General features: G+C 38.4%; 2 protein-coding genes across 19 annotated transcripts in view; one reads left to right on the forward strand and one right to left on the reverse strand.

The window, feature by feature from the left end:
- Positions 1-16,520, forward strand: part of LOC125693507 (calcium/calmodulin-dependent protein kinase type II subunit gamma) — a 761,290-nt gene that overhangs the window by 405,828 nt on the left and 338,942 nt on the right. The window lies entirely within an intron of this gene.
- ADK (adenosine kinase) overlaps positions 1-16,520 on the reverse strand; it is a 268,987-nt gene that overhangs the window by 224,717 nt on the left and 27,750 nt on the right. For both annotated transcript variants that reach the window (XM_048945591.1, XM_048945592.1), the window contains exon 3: positions 11,985-12,038. In XM_048945591.1, the coding sequence (XP_048801548.1) occupies positions 11,985-12,038 (54 nt within the window). The remainder of the gene's footprint in view (positions 1-11,984; positions 12,039-16,520) is intronic.

Raw genomic sequence — 16,520 nt, forward strand, 5'->3', positions numbered from 1 at the left:
ACTCTCCTTACTTATGTAAAACCACATATCCATACTGAATGCGTATACTTACACTAGAGTATTCTATATATTCTGATGAAATCAGACAACTCTATGCAATCTTTTTTATCATACTAATTGAACAGCTGAAATCTCAATATTTTCCTCACGCAGACTATGCTACCTCTTCCACATTGTTTCTTTTGGAGGTGCCCAAGCAAATGTAAGGCAACACTCCACATATGACTTTATCCTGCCAATCCTGCACTATTTTATCACCTCAGTTTTAAACTCATCATCGTTTCCCTTCTCATCTCTCACGATCTTTTCCCATCCCACCCCTCTCCATTCTCTATCCAACTTCCCCCCCACTGTTTTTTCTCTACTGACTACCTTAGTATACTAAGCTCTCCACCACACCATGCTCTTACAGCAGATTTGGTGCAAAGGGAAAATTCTGTGAAGTACCCAAACTGTCACATTTTGTACCATTATTTCTCATAATATGAAAGCTCACACAAAACCTACCTGTAAGTACAAAGAACTGTTCTTCATAAATAAGTGATGTACATTTTTGATCACTCCAATTTAAAACTCATTATGAGAAACTGCTTTCAGCTTGTGGTCTCAGGCTTACCAGAAGGCAATCAGGAATGACCCACTCCCCCAAAATGACATAAGTCAGCAGCTATTCCAAAAGAGTAATTTCCAATTTCCTGAAGTTAAAAATCTGAGTCAAAGAAACGCTTTTGTGATTTAAACATGCAACATTATTTGTTGGTGAGCAACACAATGCATCCAGAGGACTTCAGAAATGCAGTTATCTGAACAGACTCAAGTTTCTAATCTCTACCTTATTTTCCTCAATTCATTTGGAGAAAAAAATCACATTTGAATATGGATTAATTGTAAGCACAGTAAGTCTTAAAATTAATTAACTAAATCTAAAACTTATGAAGTGACAGCTGCTATAAATACCATGTTTTCATTAGCCTTTCTTCATAATTAATCTCATCGTTAATATCAAAATAATTTCTACTTCTAAATCACTGCAACCAGCACTTCCAAAGCAACTGAAAAATTATAACTTCAAAATATGATTCCAATACTACTTCTCAGAATACTGTACTCTGTCAGCTTGTAGTTTAATGTGCTTCAATTTGATGTCACACCACTTATGGTAAGGTCACAGCTGGAAGATGACATTCTACCTTTGGTAACACTTCACCAAGTGTCTGCAACTGGAAGGAGGCCAGAAGATAGCAGTGAAATTCAGAAGCTGATATGATAAGAGCTGCAGGAAGAGACATATCCTCCATTCTCCAGTCTAGACATGAGGAGAAAAAGGAAAAACCTGATAATGCAAAAATAGAACAGATAGGGAGGGAATAAGCTGTTCTCTGTGTGAGAAAAGGACAGCACATGGAACTGAAACATTCAGGAAAGACTGAAATCTAGATCTAGTGGTCAGGAGGAGGAGTGGAGATAGTTACACACCAATATCAGCTGCATACTGAGATCCCACTGCCTCTACACAAGATCTTAGGATCTCCAAAGTCCTTGAGAAGAGGCTAGCCAAACATGCACCAGGAATGATAAAGATACTTCTCCAGTTGTATTAGGAAGAACGATGGTAAACGATCTCTCGATGTCTGGCTTTTTAAGTTCTGTGAAAGGAAAGGCAATTAATGGACAGCTACTAAATTATTTTCACACAAAGGATTTAATCTGCTTTGATGGATGATCACTTGGGTTTAAAATAGCAGAAGCCACTATACTGAGCACTAATTGGTACTCCTGGGGTTAAGATCAGTCCAGAAAAGACTGAATGGACAAAGACATTATTTTTTCACTTGCTGATAAAACTAAACAGGTTGTTCTTTTATTATCATTATTCAAGCAGTTACATCTGTAAATTAGGCTACTTTTAAAGCTAAATTAGTTAAGAGAGACACTGCAATAGCAGCTTTGAAAACAGAACATCTGATCGTTGCTTTAAGAAGTACTTAATTGTGTAATAAGCAAGACATCCATCAACTTCCACTTCTGACAATTCACTCCGCAGCAGCCTCGCTGAAAAAAGAAATTTAAATAGGAAAACTGAAGTCCCAGCTCATGATAAACCACGTTAATAATTGAAACGTACAAAGTTCTGAGAATAATGGGACTACATCACAATAAATCTCATTATTTGACTACCTAGGATAAAGTCACAGCATTATGTCCTTACCATGTAGTCATGAAGGAAATACATCGCAGTTTGTGCATATAAAGAGAAGACACTCACTGGTGTACAGAGGTACTATCAAGCAGTAAGTTATATTTTACAAACCTCAAAAAGGTCACAAAAAAGTTTGAAACTATTCAAAAATCAGCTGTTAAGCTAAATGTCTGCATTTTGAAGTTCAGCTACAGCTTATCTTCTCTTACAGTAGGATTTTTTTCTCCTATTAAAGTGCAAAAAAACCCAACGAAGCTCAAGTTTTCCACCTGCTCATTCAGCTACCCAAGTTATGATTACAGTGACTCTCTTTTCCATTCCTCAGCTTCTAGATAATGACAATAGTAACTTAAAGTGATTTTGAAGCACATCACACTTCAATGACATCATGCCAGAAACAAAAGAAGTTTTGAAAGGAAGTGCCTGAATGTTTTAATATTCCTTCAAAAAGATAATGTGAACACTACATATACTTGGGAACTCTCACAAAAACACATCATTTAGTAGTTGAGCTCAGGTGCATTTGTTGCTTCATACTCAAACTGCATATTTCTTCTGCATATTATGCGCAACAGAACGCATAACTATTTGTCATTTCCCCACAGTCTCTATGCAAGTAGCAAACCTTCTTATCTCAGAAGTCATTAAATAAAGATAATGGTGCACTGCCAATTATTTTAAAGTGGTTAAAAGATTAGACATTCTACATCTTTTACCATAGCTTTCAGCTAATTGCCATAAGCCTAGCTGCTATCTCAAGCACCATCTTGTGGCAAAATCAGAACTAACAGCCACAATTTCAATAACTGTTTTTTTTTTCATTAGAAGCTGTGCAAAAACATGATTTTAATGTGTCAGCTGGTTTTCTGACATGCTTCTCCACATACACTGTTGTGTTTGTCAAACTGATGACATCTCAAAATGCTCAGGTGGGTAACATTTCTGCATCCAGTACCATCTCCAGATGTGAGAAAAACACAACAAATAGTATCATAAAAGAACAGGAGAAAAATCCCTGTTAAACTCAGATCTCATTCTTTCTCTTCAGATACATCAGGCTGCACAACACAATGCAAGAGCTGCATAAATGAATTCCACTAACAGCAATGAACCATCCCACAGAAATATCTTTATTTACGTTCTCTTTTTATGAGATACCAAACAGATTGTATTTTTTCAAGCTATTAGAATGATCAATTAGTCACTTCCAAATTTCAAGAACATTTAAAGTACAGTACTAAAATGCATAAAGTGAAATCTAATACTCTACAGATTTTATCCAGTTCTAAACTCTACACTCGTTGTGTACAAAGATGCAGAAGCCTTTCCAGCTACCTTAACTAACAAATCGTGATCTTAGAATAATTTGAATGCTCTTAGAATAAGGAAACATCTTATGGTAATGCGCCCCAATCCCAGTCCAAAAGAAACCAACACACTGAATGAAATATGCAACAGTACAAGAGAAGAACTAATCTGTATACGCAAAACTTCGTCTTCAAATACGTCAGCACATGCTCATAGCCAAGTCACTAATATCTCAGTATCACAGTCTGTGTATACTTGGAGTTCTTTGAGTTAGTGCAGAATAAAGTCAGTCTGCATTCTTTTTTTTTAACAGAACATTTGAATATTCCATAAAATAAGAGACACGGTCAAGACAAGCTTTTAGGGACATATCCTCATTTTTGTGAACCGCCTTGGTCTCATGAGCTGCCCAAACAACAGGGGCTGCTCCCAAAGCAATGTCAGAGACAGATGTTGGTGGTATGGCAGTAGAAACTGAATCTTCCCACCAATATATCATTACATTTTGTTGCTGCACAACAGATGTCAGCAGAGGGACACTGACACAGTGCAGTCTGACATGGAAGCGTGTAAGAAGTAAGAATGTGAATCTTGTATGTGTGGAATTCATGTGGGGAAATTCCCCACATACAAGAATTCTCACTGAATTCTTGTATGTGGGAGAAAAATGGGATCCAGTGACATTCATCAACACTTACTGTGAGTGAGGCATTTCAGCAGTAGTGGCAGTGGGATCACCTCCACACTGGTACAGATTTTTACAAGATTTTTACAAAAATGGCATGCAGATCTTGTTCATCACTGGTCAAAATGCACAGCTAATCACAAAACTGTAGGGGTTGGAAGGGACCTCTGGAGATCATCCTTTCAACTCCTTGCTAAGGAAGGATCCTTACAGTAGGTTGCACAGGAAAGAGTCCAGACAAGTCTTGAATAACTTCAGAGAAAGAGACCCCATAATCTTTGTGGGTAGCTTGTTCCAGTGCTCTATCACCTTTACAGTGAAATTCTTCCTTACGTTTGTAAGGAACTTCCTGTGTTGTAAAATAGCATTTTATAGCTGCGAATTTGTTCCAGCAGAAGAGTATTATTGTGCTCTTGGTATCTGTTGTAATTTCCATGGAAACAAATAGGAGACACTACTTTGAGTTGCTACAAACCTTTTTAGAAATAGAAACATAGGGGGATAACAGGGTGCAACTATCTCTTGATGTCTCTTGAAATCTTCGTTATGACCATTCATAGGTCATAACCCTTCACAGGAATTGAGAATGCCTGAATTTTTTTTAAGTCTGGGCATTCCATTTAATGCTGTGGACTATCAGCTAGTCTGTGCCTGAAAGCAATTCCAAGAATAGGCAGCAAAGGCTAAGAAGCTTTAAGCACAGTACATAAAGTATATACACCAAGTTAGAGTGTCGATCTTAACGTCAACCCAACTATTCCTTAATAAAGTCTCAGACCACAAGAAACGGTTATCCAAAGAAAAACCTAAGTCAATAACCAGTGCTGTTAGAGCTTCTCAAAGCTCTCCAATTAGACTTGCAATTGTAGTCAGGAATATAATGAGGTATCTTTCCCTTGGAGAATCTTTTGATATCTCTGCCGTGCCATTTGTGCAGTAGTGATACTGAGAGTAGACACTCAAAAAATGCACCTTGATGGTAAGGGGGAAAAATTAATACATGAGATCAGTCACAGCATAGCAAGACTACAAAAGAACAGTAAACCTAACACTAGGAACATTCATAATTTGATTTAAGCAGATTAATCTTACTTCCTTTAGCAGATGTTTTCAGATCTTTCCCTTTTGGTTCCCGTATGTCTTACACAAAACGCATCTGATTCTCCATTGGCTTTCACATTCACCCTTCTCCTTGTGCTTCAGCCCCCCTTATTCCTACTACCATGGGAGCACTGTGTCACATGACAGTAGCAGTTAAGTAACTTCTGCAACATACCCAAGCTCACCAGAGGGCACAAGCCTTATTTTTACCTGCCAAATATACCTATTATCTGAACATTTGAATCAATGCTAATTTTCAAGAGCTGTTTAACAAGTGAGGAGTTTCAGAATTATCTAGTAGAGTCTATAGATAGCTTCACTTTCATAAACTACACATACAAAATAACCCAAACAAAGGTAAAAGGCTGTGTTATAATACTGTATTGATACATTAATGAAGTTTAAATTTTTGACCTAGGTACCACCCTATATAAGTAAGCAGAATGTAAAATGAAATTATATAATACAATCAAACACTGCCTATTTATCACCTTTTTGCAAATGTAAAATGCATCTTCATCAGAAAAGGAAATGGCATTTATGCTATAATTTACAATTGGGTTTTGGAAATTTCCTGCAGAACTGTCTGTTACCAACAAATTCGTACGACAATTTGTAGCGCACTAACTTGGATCAGTGCTGCATTTAGAACAGCAGTCGGGAAGGCGGAGAAGAAAAAAAAAACCAACAAAAAAAAAACAGGAATTCCAAAGAAATTTTGCAGCTAATTCTAAGTCATTCTTTTCATTCATCTGAGTCGACCCTTAATATACACCACAGAAATAAAAAAGCAATTCTAGGGAAATCAAGCTGCAATTTAACACAATTTCTACAGAGGGAGCCAACTACTCAAAGACCAGGATGAACAAAATGCAGTCCAGATCAGCGGAGTTCTTCCCAACTGTCGGTCCCCTCCATTACACTTGCACGTTTTTCAGATAGGCATAGAACACTGATCATTCTAACCCCAAAGAAGCCCCAAGCATTTAAAGACAGTTTACTGTCTCTGTGCTTGGTAACACACCACAGTACAGTGTCAATACACAAAAGAACTTCTATTTGCTATGAGAAAAGGTGGCAATTCACGAAATGGATGAATTGAAATTCATGAAATGGATTCATGAAAACTGCTAAGAAGTTTTACTCATTAAAAACAGCATTTTGGAAGCTTCAATTTTTAGCAGTTCTAACAACTATACAATTTTGTAAAAAATATCAACGCCACTGTAAACACTTAAAGTTTCCATACAGACCACCACTGCATGTGTCCAACCCATTAGCTTTATGTTTCTGTTGCCCTCTTTTATGTTTTAATAAAAAATGAACAGAAAAAAAAAAAAAACCACCAAGATTTGTTACTTGTACACATTAACTACATTAAGTATTTTATATTTGGCTTAAAACAACTCCTCTTCACTCAACACAGTCCAGGAAAGCCAAAATGTTGGACGACCATGTACTACCACAATAAGTGGTCTGGTATGACAGCATGAGCCAAAAAAAAGAAAAAAGTTTAACAATTTTGTAAAGATGAGAAGGGGGAACCTTTTCTTCAAGCTGGATATCTTCTTCTTGCCATAATGTCTTTTCCATGTTACTTCATTGCCAAATCTTTTTTCCATATTACATACTAATCCACTCAGAACTACCTATAAGTGAAGTATATTATATAAAGTAACTCAAGAGCTTTGACAGACATCTGTGACAGGTTCACACAGTGCCCCAACCACACAAATCATCTGTGTTGTCAGCATATGTTGAGTAGGCTGACAAAAGATTTTAAGCTCAGTATTTGATATTTTAGTACCTCTTCCCCTCCTCCTCCAACAATTTTTTTACCCTCTCAGTGGGTTTTTTTGGGGGGGAAGTGGGCGGATAAAGAAAAAAAAGTATTTAAGGAAGACTAGGTACCAACAGGACAGCAAATCTTAAAGAAACAGATAAAATTGCTCACGATCAACTACACCCTCTAGCGGCAGAACGCACAGTCACTTGGGCAATCCCAACAGCGTGAGGCTGAGCGCTTCACATTTTTCTGTCCACACCATTGGACATCTTGGTTGCTGCACAACAAACCGTATCAGCGAAGTCCTGCTGCACAGTAAACAGTCTGTGGTTTAATCCCTTAGATTTCACACCTAAGTGTTATGACAGGTAGCAATTTACACACAGCAGTACTCAAGTACAAGGCAACTCTGCTACAACATACCCACCAACAGGTTCAAATCCCTTTGTTATTATCTTTTTAATTTACCAGTGCTCCTTCTAAATCCCCACAGTAAATTTCCCCCCTTTTCCAAGCATCACTCAGGCCCTCTGGAATTTCCCATGCCTCCAAGATTCACCCTTCAAATACTCGGTTCCCTCACATATACATCTTAGCTAAGCAAAACCAGAACACTGAAATGAACAAAACTCAAATACTGCAGACCATTCAGAACTGCATCTGTTACCCAACTAGCTGTTCCCAAGATGAAAGAGTCCCCTCCTCCCTAGTTCAGGTTTTCTATTAAAAAGTATTCATATAGCATGCATGCCACTAAGAACAAACTATCTAAACAAATTCCCCTGGGTAAATTTGCAGCAGAGCAACACCTCTGTTCTCCCCTCTGACTGCAACACATCAAATAGCTGGCAGAAGAGAAAGAAAGCTTTTGTTTTATCTTCCTCTCCTTTCTCACTTCATTGACTTTTTCTCTGCAAAAAGCTAAGTTATGAAAGTCAAGGCAATTGTGGGGCACAAAATAGGTCCCACATTACCTACCTTCCTATCCAACTGACCTCTTTCCCTTCAAGTAAAGGGCTCAGCCATGGCAAAAATTGCTTAAACAAAACAGTCCATAAAATTGTACAACCAGCAGCCAAAGCTGTATTAAAATAACTGTCTCAAAGCATTGCTTAGCTCAGAGGTACCACCAAACCACACAATATTTATAAGGCACTTCAGTCTCATAATTAATATAAGTCAGTCATGCTTCCAAGATTTTTCTGCAGTCCGTATTATGGTAAAAAACAGTTGTACTTAAAGACAAAACCCTTGCCAACACTACTCTGTGGCACTGAAAATGGACTCCAGATTTCTAGCCATGATGGGGATTTGATAAACTCAGTATTTCTACTTTAACACGAAGACAACATAACTTAAGTCACATTTCACTGCTTGCTGCAGGTAGCTGAAATTTATTCTCCTTGATACCTCTTGATGTTGACAACAACACATGCACACACATACTCAGAAGTCTATACTTGGTCAGTATGACCTTCGGTTAAAGTCGTTCTACCTGATTCTGAGAATTAAAAACAGAAGCAAGTTCTGTAAGAACTACACAAAGGGTTAAGGAAAACATTCTCATTTCCCTCAGTTTGTACTTACTTACTACATGCAGAAGGAGAAATTATGCAAAGATCTCATTAACATAATTAAATCCAAGTTTCCTCAGTCATCTTGCAGGATGGAATTTTTTTTCCTTTTCAAAATTAACTGGGATTAGATGGCTGGGGGATGGAGGAAACATCACCTGGACATCTATTCATCTGCACAAACTGAAGATATTACTGTTTCCTGTCTGCTATTCTTCCTGCAGATGACTAGCAGGATGGCTACCTTAATTCATTCATACCTTAATGCTTAAAATAGAAGTTTAGTATGATGCTATGCCTGTAAACCAACCCCACTCTGTCACAGTGGCTGGCAGCTGTACTTATCTCTCTGGACAGCTAAGATTCAAGGACAACAAGATCAAGCCAATTCAGAGTGTAACTGCTCCAATTACCTTGGGAGATTAAGCATGAATTATCAAACAGTACTTATGTTTTTATGAGGAAGGGCTACACAGAAATGATCCATAAGAAAAGAAAGGACATCTGACAGTCAAAAATCATCATAGAACTATTAGCTGAAGAATTCTTTATTAGGTAAGTCAGTATAAAAGCTGCCAACATACCAAAAACTGGAAGATAAAATATTTTAAGCAGATTAATTTTGGTATTAACAAAAGTCATCTTTGTATTTGACTTCTAAAATACTCAGACATACTTAGAAGAACATCTTAGCAAAAAGGCACTGAACAGAAGAATAAGTCTATAAATCTATCAGCAACAATTATCCTGAACCCGCTCCCCAGGACTGGAATTTCTTTTTATTAAAAAGTATCTATCTAAATAACAAAAAAGGACAGCTAAGTATTTAACAAATAATCTGTAAGGCCAATAAGGCAACTGAAAGTGCTCTGAGGTCCAACTCTGTCAACTGTTAACTGTATGGTGTAGAACATGGACCAGCAAGAGCAGCACAAAGCGTGTTAGAAGAACTCCCCAGATCTGTTCTGACACAACACTGACCTACTGGAGTTTTTCCTGGTCAAGTATCCAGTGACATTCAAGACAACAACAAGGTTCACAGCAAAAGTTTGTTCCAACTCTTTCATCATAACCCACAGCACATAAATTATCTCAAGAGATACTGTAGAGATAACGATGAAAAGCTGGAGAACGGATCTCTCTTTCAGCTGACTCGTGTAAAACTGTAGCTTTACTGACTTTTCTTTATTTAATTAAAAGAGTTCAACCCTTCATTTAAGAAGATGCAGTTAAGTAACAGGCAACATACTTCAAGGGATCAGACAGGATTTCAGTATGCTTCAACTACTTCAAATGAAATATTGCACATCAAAACATTGTTTAATCAGTATCTATTGTGCAAATAAAACTTGCGTACACAGTACAACTTGTACTGTCCAAAACACAGACCTGAATGTCATTTAACTTTTGCTTACCCCGTGAACATGCTAGAACTTTCTACACTTGCCGCAGGCAGAAGCAGCCCAGCTTATTTAATTGTAACTATTCTTTCCACCAACGCCCAGAGTGCATAAAACCTACCTAATCTACAGATCAAAGGCAACTGCTGTTGCCCGTCTCTTGCCAGGAGCTGTAGCAGTTTTAATGTCACAGGTACATTACCATGATGTACAAATATAAGTTAAATGTCTTTTTCTATCTGCAGAAAGAACATGGAGATTATATTTGGCCACTAATTCAACCACAAATGCTTTTAGCACGCATTGTTTCCCCAAAGGAATTAAATCTTCATTACCAGAATGCATTTTTTACTGCCTGAAACCTATGATCTCACTGAGAAACATGCAAACTTTTAGCATGGAAAAATCTGACAGCTGTAGATCCTAACTGAAGATACCCAATCCACCTTACGTATGGGTAAACTACTTCCAGTTTTTTGAGATTACTATGGAATAATGCAAAATAATGGTAATGTAATAACAGAAATAAGCAATTATGTGCAAGGGCTAGAAGTTAAAAAACAAAAAGAAGATTTTTTTTTTTTTATGTCTACATGCAAACAAAGGAGAACAAATCCCTCGCTATCTTTATCCTAAGGGAAAGAAATGTGAAAGCAATCCTAAATAACTCCATCTTATTCAGAAGATAGGACTTTTATAGAAATATTCCACTAGTCATTACAGAAAAGACACTGAATAAATAAAGTTACATAAGAGCTGACAAGTGAAGCATTTTCTACAGTCTTTCATATGAACTATCTTCAAAAAAATATAGTTACATAATATGGATTTAAGGGATAGCAGAGAAGACATTCCAATAGCAAGCTCTTCAGGCAGCTCAGGGAGAACACTGAGTGAAAGATGCAGCAAGTCTGGGCCTCACACACTGAGGACAGCTCTTCAGCTATTGTTATACCATATTGTTATAGTTATTGTTACTACTGGCAAGTTACTATTTCATATTGTGAAGAGTATTAAGAGCAAGATAATTTATCTAAATTCTGAAACAGAAGGCTTACAATATTGACTTGTTTGTACATCCAAGTATACAGGTCACAAAGAGCAAGAATGTTCCAACCGTGCCATCTTCTGCTTAGTGAATACTTAGTCCCACTTAATAATGGACTCTGGCTGAACAGACCAGTTATTAGAGAGCACATCAAGCATATCAACCTCTGATAAGTCTCCCCTCCACTTCCAAGGCATATATATACCTCACAAGTTAGTAACTGAAAGAACTTCAATTTTTGTTTTAGAATGTATCATAACGGGGTAAAAAGAAAGGTTTTCTAAACGCAGGCATAAAAACATCAGAAGCCACCCAAGATCTTGGTAATACAGACAGTATGCACTGGTGTTTTTACTTCACATTTCCAAATACACACCTAAAAACTCTGACATAATGCACAGCATCTGCTTCTAACTCACATGAGAAGATTTTATATTTTAATACACAGTGTGCAAAAATAAAAGGGTTACTTTGTCTGAACACAGAAGATGACCTAAAATTGGAATCTGAACTTAAAGCTTGTCTGGTTAGGGCAGCTCTTGATGAACTGTACAAAAGCAAAACAAAAAAACAAAAAAACAAAAAAAACAACTATCAGCATAACCACTTCCATACCACAGACAAACTGGGATGAACACAGACAGTTAAACTGCATGTGCATCAACTGCAATTAAAAACTTTTCACGAATGAATACATTTGTTCATCATTTTAACAAAATAATTGTCTGGTTTTCAGAAACATTATTTAATCTACAGCACACAACAATGAAGAGCTAAAGTTATTTCTGAAAACACAACATTTCTGCTTTAAAATCTATGTATGGATGTATACAGGGAAGGAAATATATATAGCATGCACAAATATCACCACAGAAGGCTTACAGTTCCTTGTGCTTCTCCTCCGCCAGAATTTGGTCATTTGGTTTCAGCCCATACCTTGGGGGAAACAAACAACACAGAACAGTTAATTCATTTGAAATAGTATCTTTAAAGCATAGTTTCATACTACAGTAAATTAGTGAACTATGTAATATTTGTTGATTTGGGTAGCTCTGATATTGCAAGGCAGCAACAAAGTTTTCAGAAGAAAATCTTATATCTTTATAAGGTTTACCACCACATATAACTTATTTTTTTATACCCAGCTTTGAATTAGACCAGACACTGACTTCCCACGTATCAAAAATTATTGCACTTGACATCAAAATCATAAATAGTTCTCAAAATCTGAGTGTTTCCCCCTTTTACTAAATACAAGCATTACATCAAAGACTTTTGGTAGTTAAAGAAATAATTATGTCAACAGACCATTATGAGGACAGTTTCTTCAGCCCACAGAGGAAACCCGTGCAACAAGTCAGAGTCTGAAAACAGCCTTGGTTGCTAGCTCAAGCTGGCAGGCAGCCCCAGAAGCAGGCTGCATACACTGCAAGTTCAGGGAGCAGTGAGTGCTGCTGCTCCTGCTGCAGGCTGCATTGTCACTCACTGCAGAAAACCTTTCAAAAGTGACCTCGCTGGTGCTGTGCCTCCAAACATTCTTTTGCCATCTCAAACTACTCCACAGATCTAGCTGCTGCTTGCTATTGCTTTTTTGTTTGGTTGGTTGGTTTACTTCCCTGGACAGCCCTCTGGGATGGAAGCAGCTAGAAATAAGAAACATTCGGGGTAAATCTGCAAGCAGTAACTGCTCACCCTTTCACCTTTCAGACTCCAAGAGCTCCTCACTGCCACGTGCCCCTAGTTTTTGTCCCTTTCTGCAGTCAGGTGCAGAACCATAAATCACTCCTTAGTAAAGATTCCGGTCACAAATGACAATCAAGCTACCTTGCACATTGAATGTTGTTTCAAATAAGCCACTAAAACATTCTGCATTCCTTCTATCATTTCCAGATAATATTCTCTAAAACTGTTTTTTTCAGCATCCATTTAAAATGCAAGCATCAACCCCAGACACATTCTCAAGCTCACCAGAGCTGCATTCAGACATACCAGACACTGGCTAACTGACCCATTTTTTCTGTTCACATTTCCAGAGACTGCTTTCACTTACTTCCCATAGCACCATGCTGACTTGCATCCATTTCTTTACCCTGCTGCTAAACCTAAACCCTTTGTGGAGTCGCTTCTCATCAGGACATCACAGGCTCCATCCATCTTCTAAATACAGAGTTTGCATTTGACTGAAAACACTACGCTGATGCAATTCAGTAACAGATTTGGGTCATTTGGTTTAACTGCAAGCCTTCTTTACAGTGTAGCACTAAGTCACTCCTTATGCCAACAGTTTTAACTGTTGTGATGTTAGATTTACTTCCACATCCACGTTTTCCTTAGTGATCAGTGTCAGGCCCTTTGTTCTTCAGTGAACAAGGTTCTAGCCATTTACCAGTCTTCTTCCTAATGCTACAACACCCCTCTGAGCACATCCATTTGTCATATTTTAAGCACTTTATTGATAGCAGATAGTAAGATATCAGAAAAGAAAAAAGCCACCAGGAAATTTCTGAACAAGTACCAGTGAGAAGCCAAAGAGCCATGTCCAGGGCTCATCACTGACACCACAGGGAGCTGGGGTGAGTAGTGCAGAAAGGACCCACTGCTCCAGTTCCCCTAGTGAACCTCACCTGTACGTTTTCCATTACCTCTTACAGATACACCATTTGAAAATTCAAAAATAATGCAGCACTTTCCAAGCAATCAGAACATCACACTGCACAGGTATTTTACATTTGTGTGTCTACTATTAAGCTAGAAAGTGGAATAAAATCAAATACGCTGCAAAATTTGGCAAAGCAGCTGAAGAGACAACTTAAAATTTCACAAGGCACAAAAGAGCTCAAACTTCAGTATGTTTCAGGAATGGTTTTTCTGAACTCTTCACTATGTCCTTTACAACCACCTAATCTCCTGAGAGAGCAGCCAACTTTCCAGCCACCTGCTTCTGGTGGGCAGCTGTGCAGCCACAGAGGGGACAGAAAGAGCCCCAGCTGCAGCAGCTATCACTCTGCACAGCTGCCTGCTTCCCCACAGCATGTCAGGTGCCCCACCAGATAGGCACAGCCCAGCCTGTGAGCTCTGCAGCTGGCTGTGCTGCCACCTGACTGACAGCCTTACCCACCTGAGGAAGACATCAGCTCTCCCCTGAAACTCAGTTCCTTACGGAATTTCTGAAGCCACAACATTCTTGGTTTAAGTCCCATAATTTCTCACACAAACTAATGTCACTCCAACATACCCTGTTATCATCACAAGCAGCTTGTCTGCAAATAATACAAGAAAACACACAAAAAAAACCCCACTGATCAGTGTTCTATCATCCATCTCCTAGTCTCAGTTTAAACTACAAGTTTTACAACCTCTGACACTATCATGATAATTGATTTTCTTCTTTTTAAACAAAATTCTTTCCAACATGGTTGCAAAAAAGCATGTTTATGCATTGAACTTCCCAGGAAAAAGTAAAAAATGAGCAAACTACTCCCTCAAAATTTCATCAAGACACACAGACCCAGCTTAAGTGATCCTCTGGAACAGCATCTCTCTGTTGTTAGACCACAGCAGGGGTGACCCAAGCTGCCCAAATCAGCCTGCCAAGCGAGGGGATTGGAATACTTCCCATTGGCCCCATCAGGACATATTTCAGTGAAAGAAGCTTGAAATAATTGTATGAAATTATCAAATATTTTTGCACCTTGCACACACCAAGCTTTCCCAAATCTCTTAATGTTTTTTTCCCATTATCAGAATGGATTCCTACTTTTGCATGCATATGACTTTGCTGGCATTCACATACAGCGTTATCATCTCAGTTTCAGCATCTACAGTAGTATTCTATTGAATGTCTGCTTTTCATTCTTTTAAAGCACTCTAGAACCTGCAAGCTCAGCACTGACTTTGAGCCTTGCTCTTAAGAGATTCTTCTGAAATGGTAATCCTATAACTCAACACCTTTTTTTTTTTTTTTTTTTTTTTTTTAAAGTTCTGTTTCACATTTCTCCTAATACAATAGGAACTAATGCAATTGGACCATAGTCAGCAGATTGACAAAAATGCTTTTAATTTAACAAAATACCTTTAAGACACCACCCAATTTAACACAGTCTTAACCAAATTAGAGAGAAAAACAGCCTATACTAAATATGGACAGGTAAAAAAAAAAAAAACAAGTGAATACCAAGCTCAGATCTGCTCCTAATTGCAGAGTTCAGAGTGACAAACCAGCACAGACAAATACTGCTGCTTAGGTCAGAACAGTCAGGCACACATCTCCATCACACAGAGTGCCCAGAAAAAAGGAGGCACACCAAGCTGTACAGGCACATGTATCTGCGTAGTGCTCTCCTGAATATTTCCCAAAAAGCTAGAGATAAAAAGATATTTTCACATTAAATGCCAATGGGAGTAGCCAGTATTAAAAAGAACAGCACTTACTTCAGCAATGCAAAAACAGTAAAGCACCCTGAGAAGCTCTGAACAAACGTACAGCTTCACAGCCATTCCTCTGCCTTGTCTGATAAACAAAAAGCATGAACAGTACACAGCTCCAGCCTGGCTCCCCTTTACATGAACTCAGGCTCTGCTCTCTCATAAGCACCTTACACCCAACACACTCTGCTGCAGTTACTGTTTTCACTCTCTCCCAGATATATTAAAAATGGAAAGGATGAGCAGGTCCATTTCTGACATGTTCTTTGAACTCGACAGAAAAAAATTTAAAAAGGCAAGAGTGTGATTTTTCTTGTCCAGTTAGTACTACTGAAGCCTCCCAGGGGTACTGAGTGGACAAGACAGATTTAGAGCTGATGCTGTATTAGGCTCTGCTTCATTAATAAAAGAAGCAGCCTTTTTGCAGCAGAGCTCAGTGGAAGCATTTCTTCCTAATTTTTCAACAAAGCCATTAAGAAACCTTAAGGACTTCAGTATAGTCTTGTACCTAAGATTAGTCAGAGTGCACTTCCATAACAGTGATTCAGCAGTTATGTTGCTTCAGCTTTCAAATGATGTTAAGGCTCCTTTCACTTTTCTAAAAAAAGAAATGCAGCCCTTCTTCTGGTGGTTTTTCTTAATTATTAATCTTCTCAAACTAGGCCAAGCAGCCAGCAGGACCCCAGCACTCATGGGCCCTCTTTCGGGCCAAATGAGCACTCCTGACCAACACCGCCAATGTACCCCATGAGATCTCACAGGTCACAAGTGCAGCCACACGTGAGCCTGCTGCCATCATCAACCCCTGAGCACTTAGAGGCCAGTGCACAGATCTGGCCCAAACTCCCAGAACGTCTCCAGCTGATGTGAGCTATGGGGGGATGGGGACGGAAGGTTTGCTCATTTTATTTCCTTCTGCAATCTTTCAATTGAATGAGTAATGATGCCCTCACTGCTAGCTCCATTTCTTCTGATGGGAGCTGCAAACAGATA

Source organism: Lagopus muta, chromosome 5 (assembly GCF_023343835.1).
Source record: "Lagopus muta isolate bLagMut1 chromosome 5, bLagMut1 primary, whole genome shotgun sequence".
NCBI lineage: Eukaryota > Metazoa > Chordata > Aves > Galliformes > Phasianidae > Lagopus > Lagopus muta.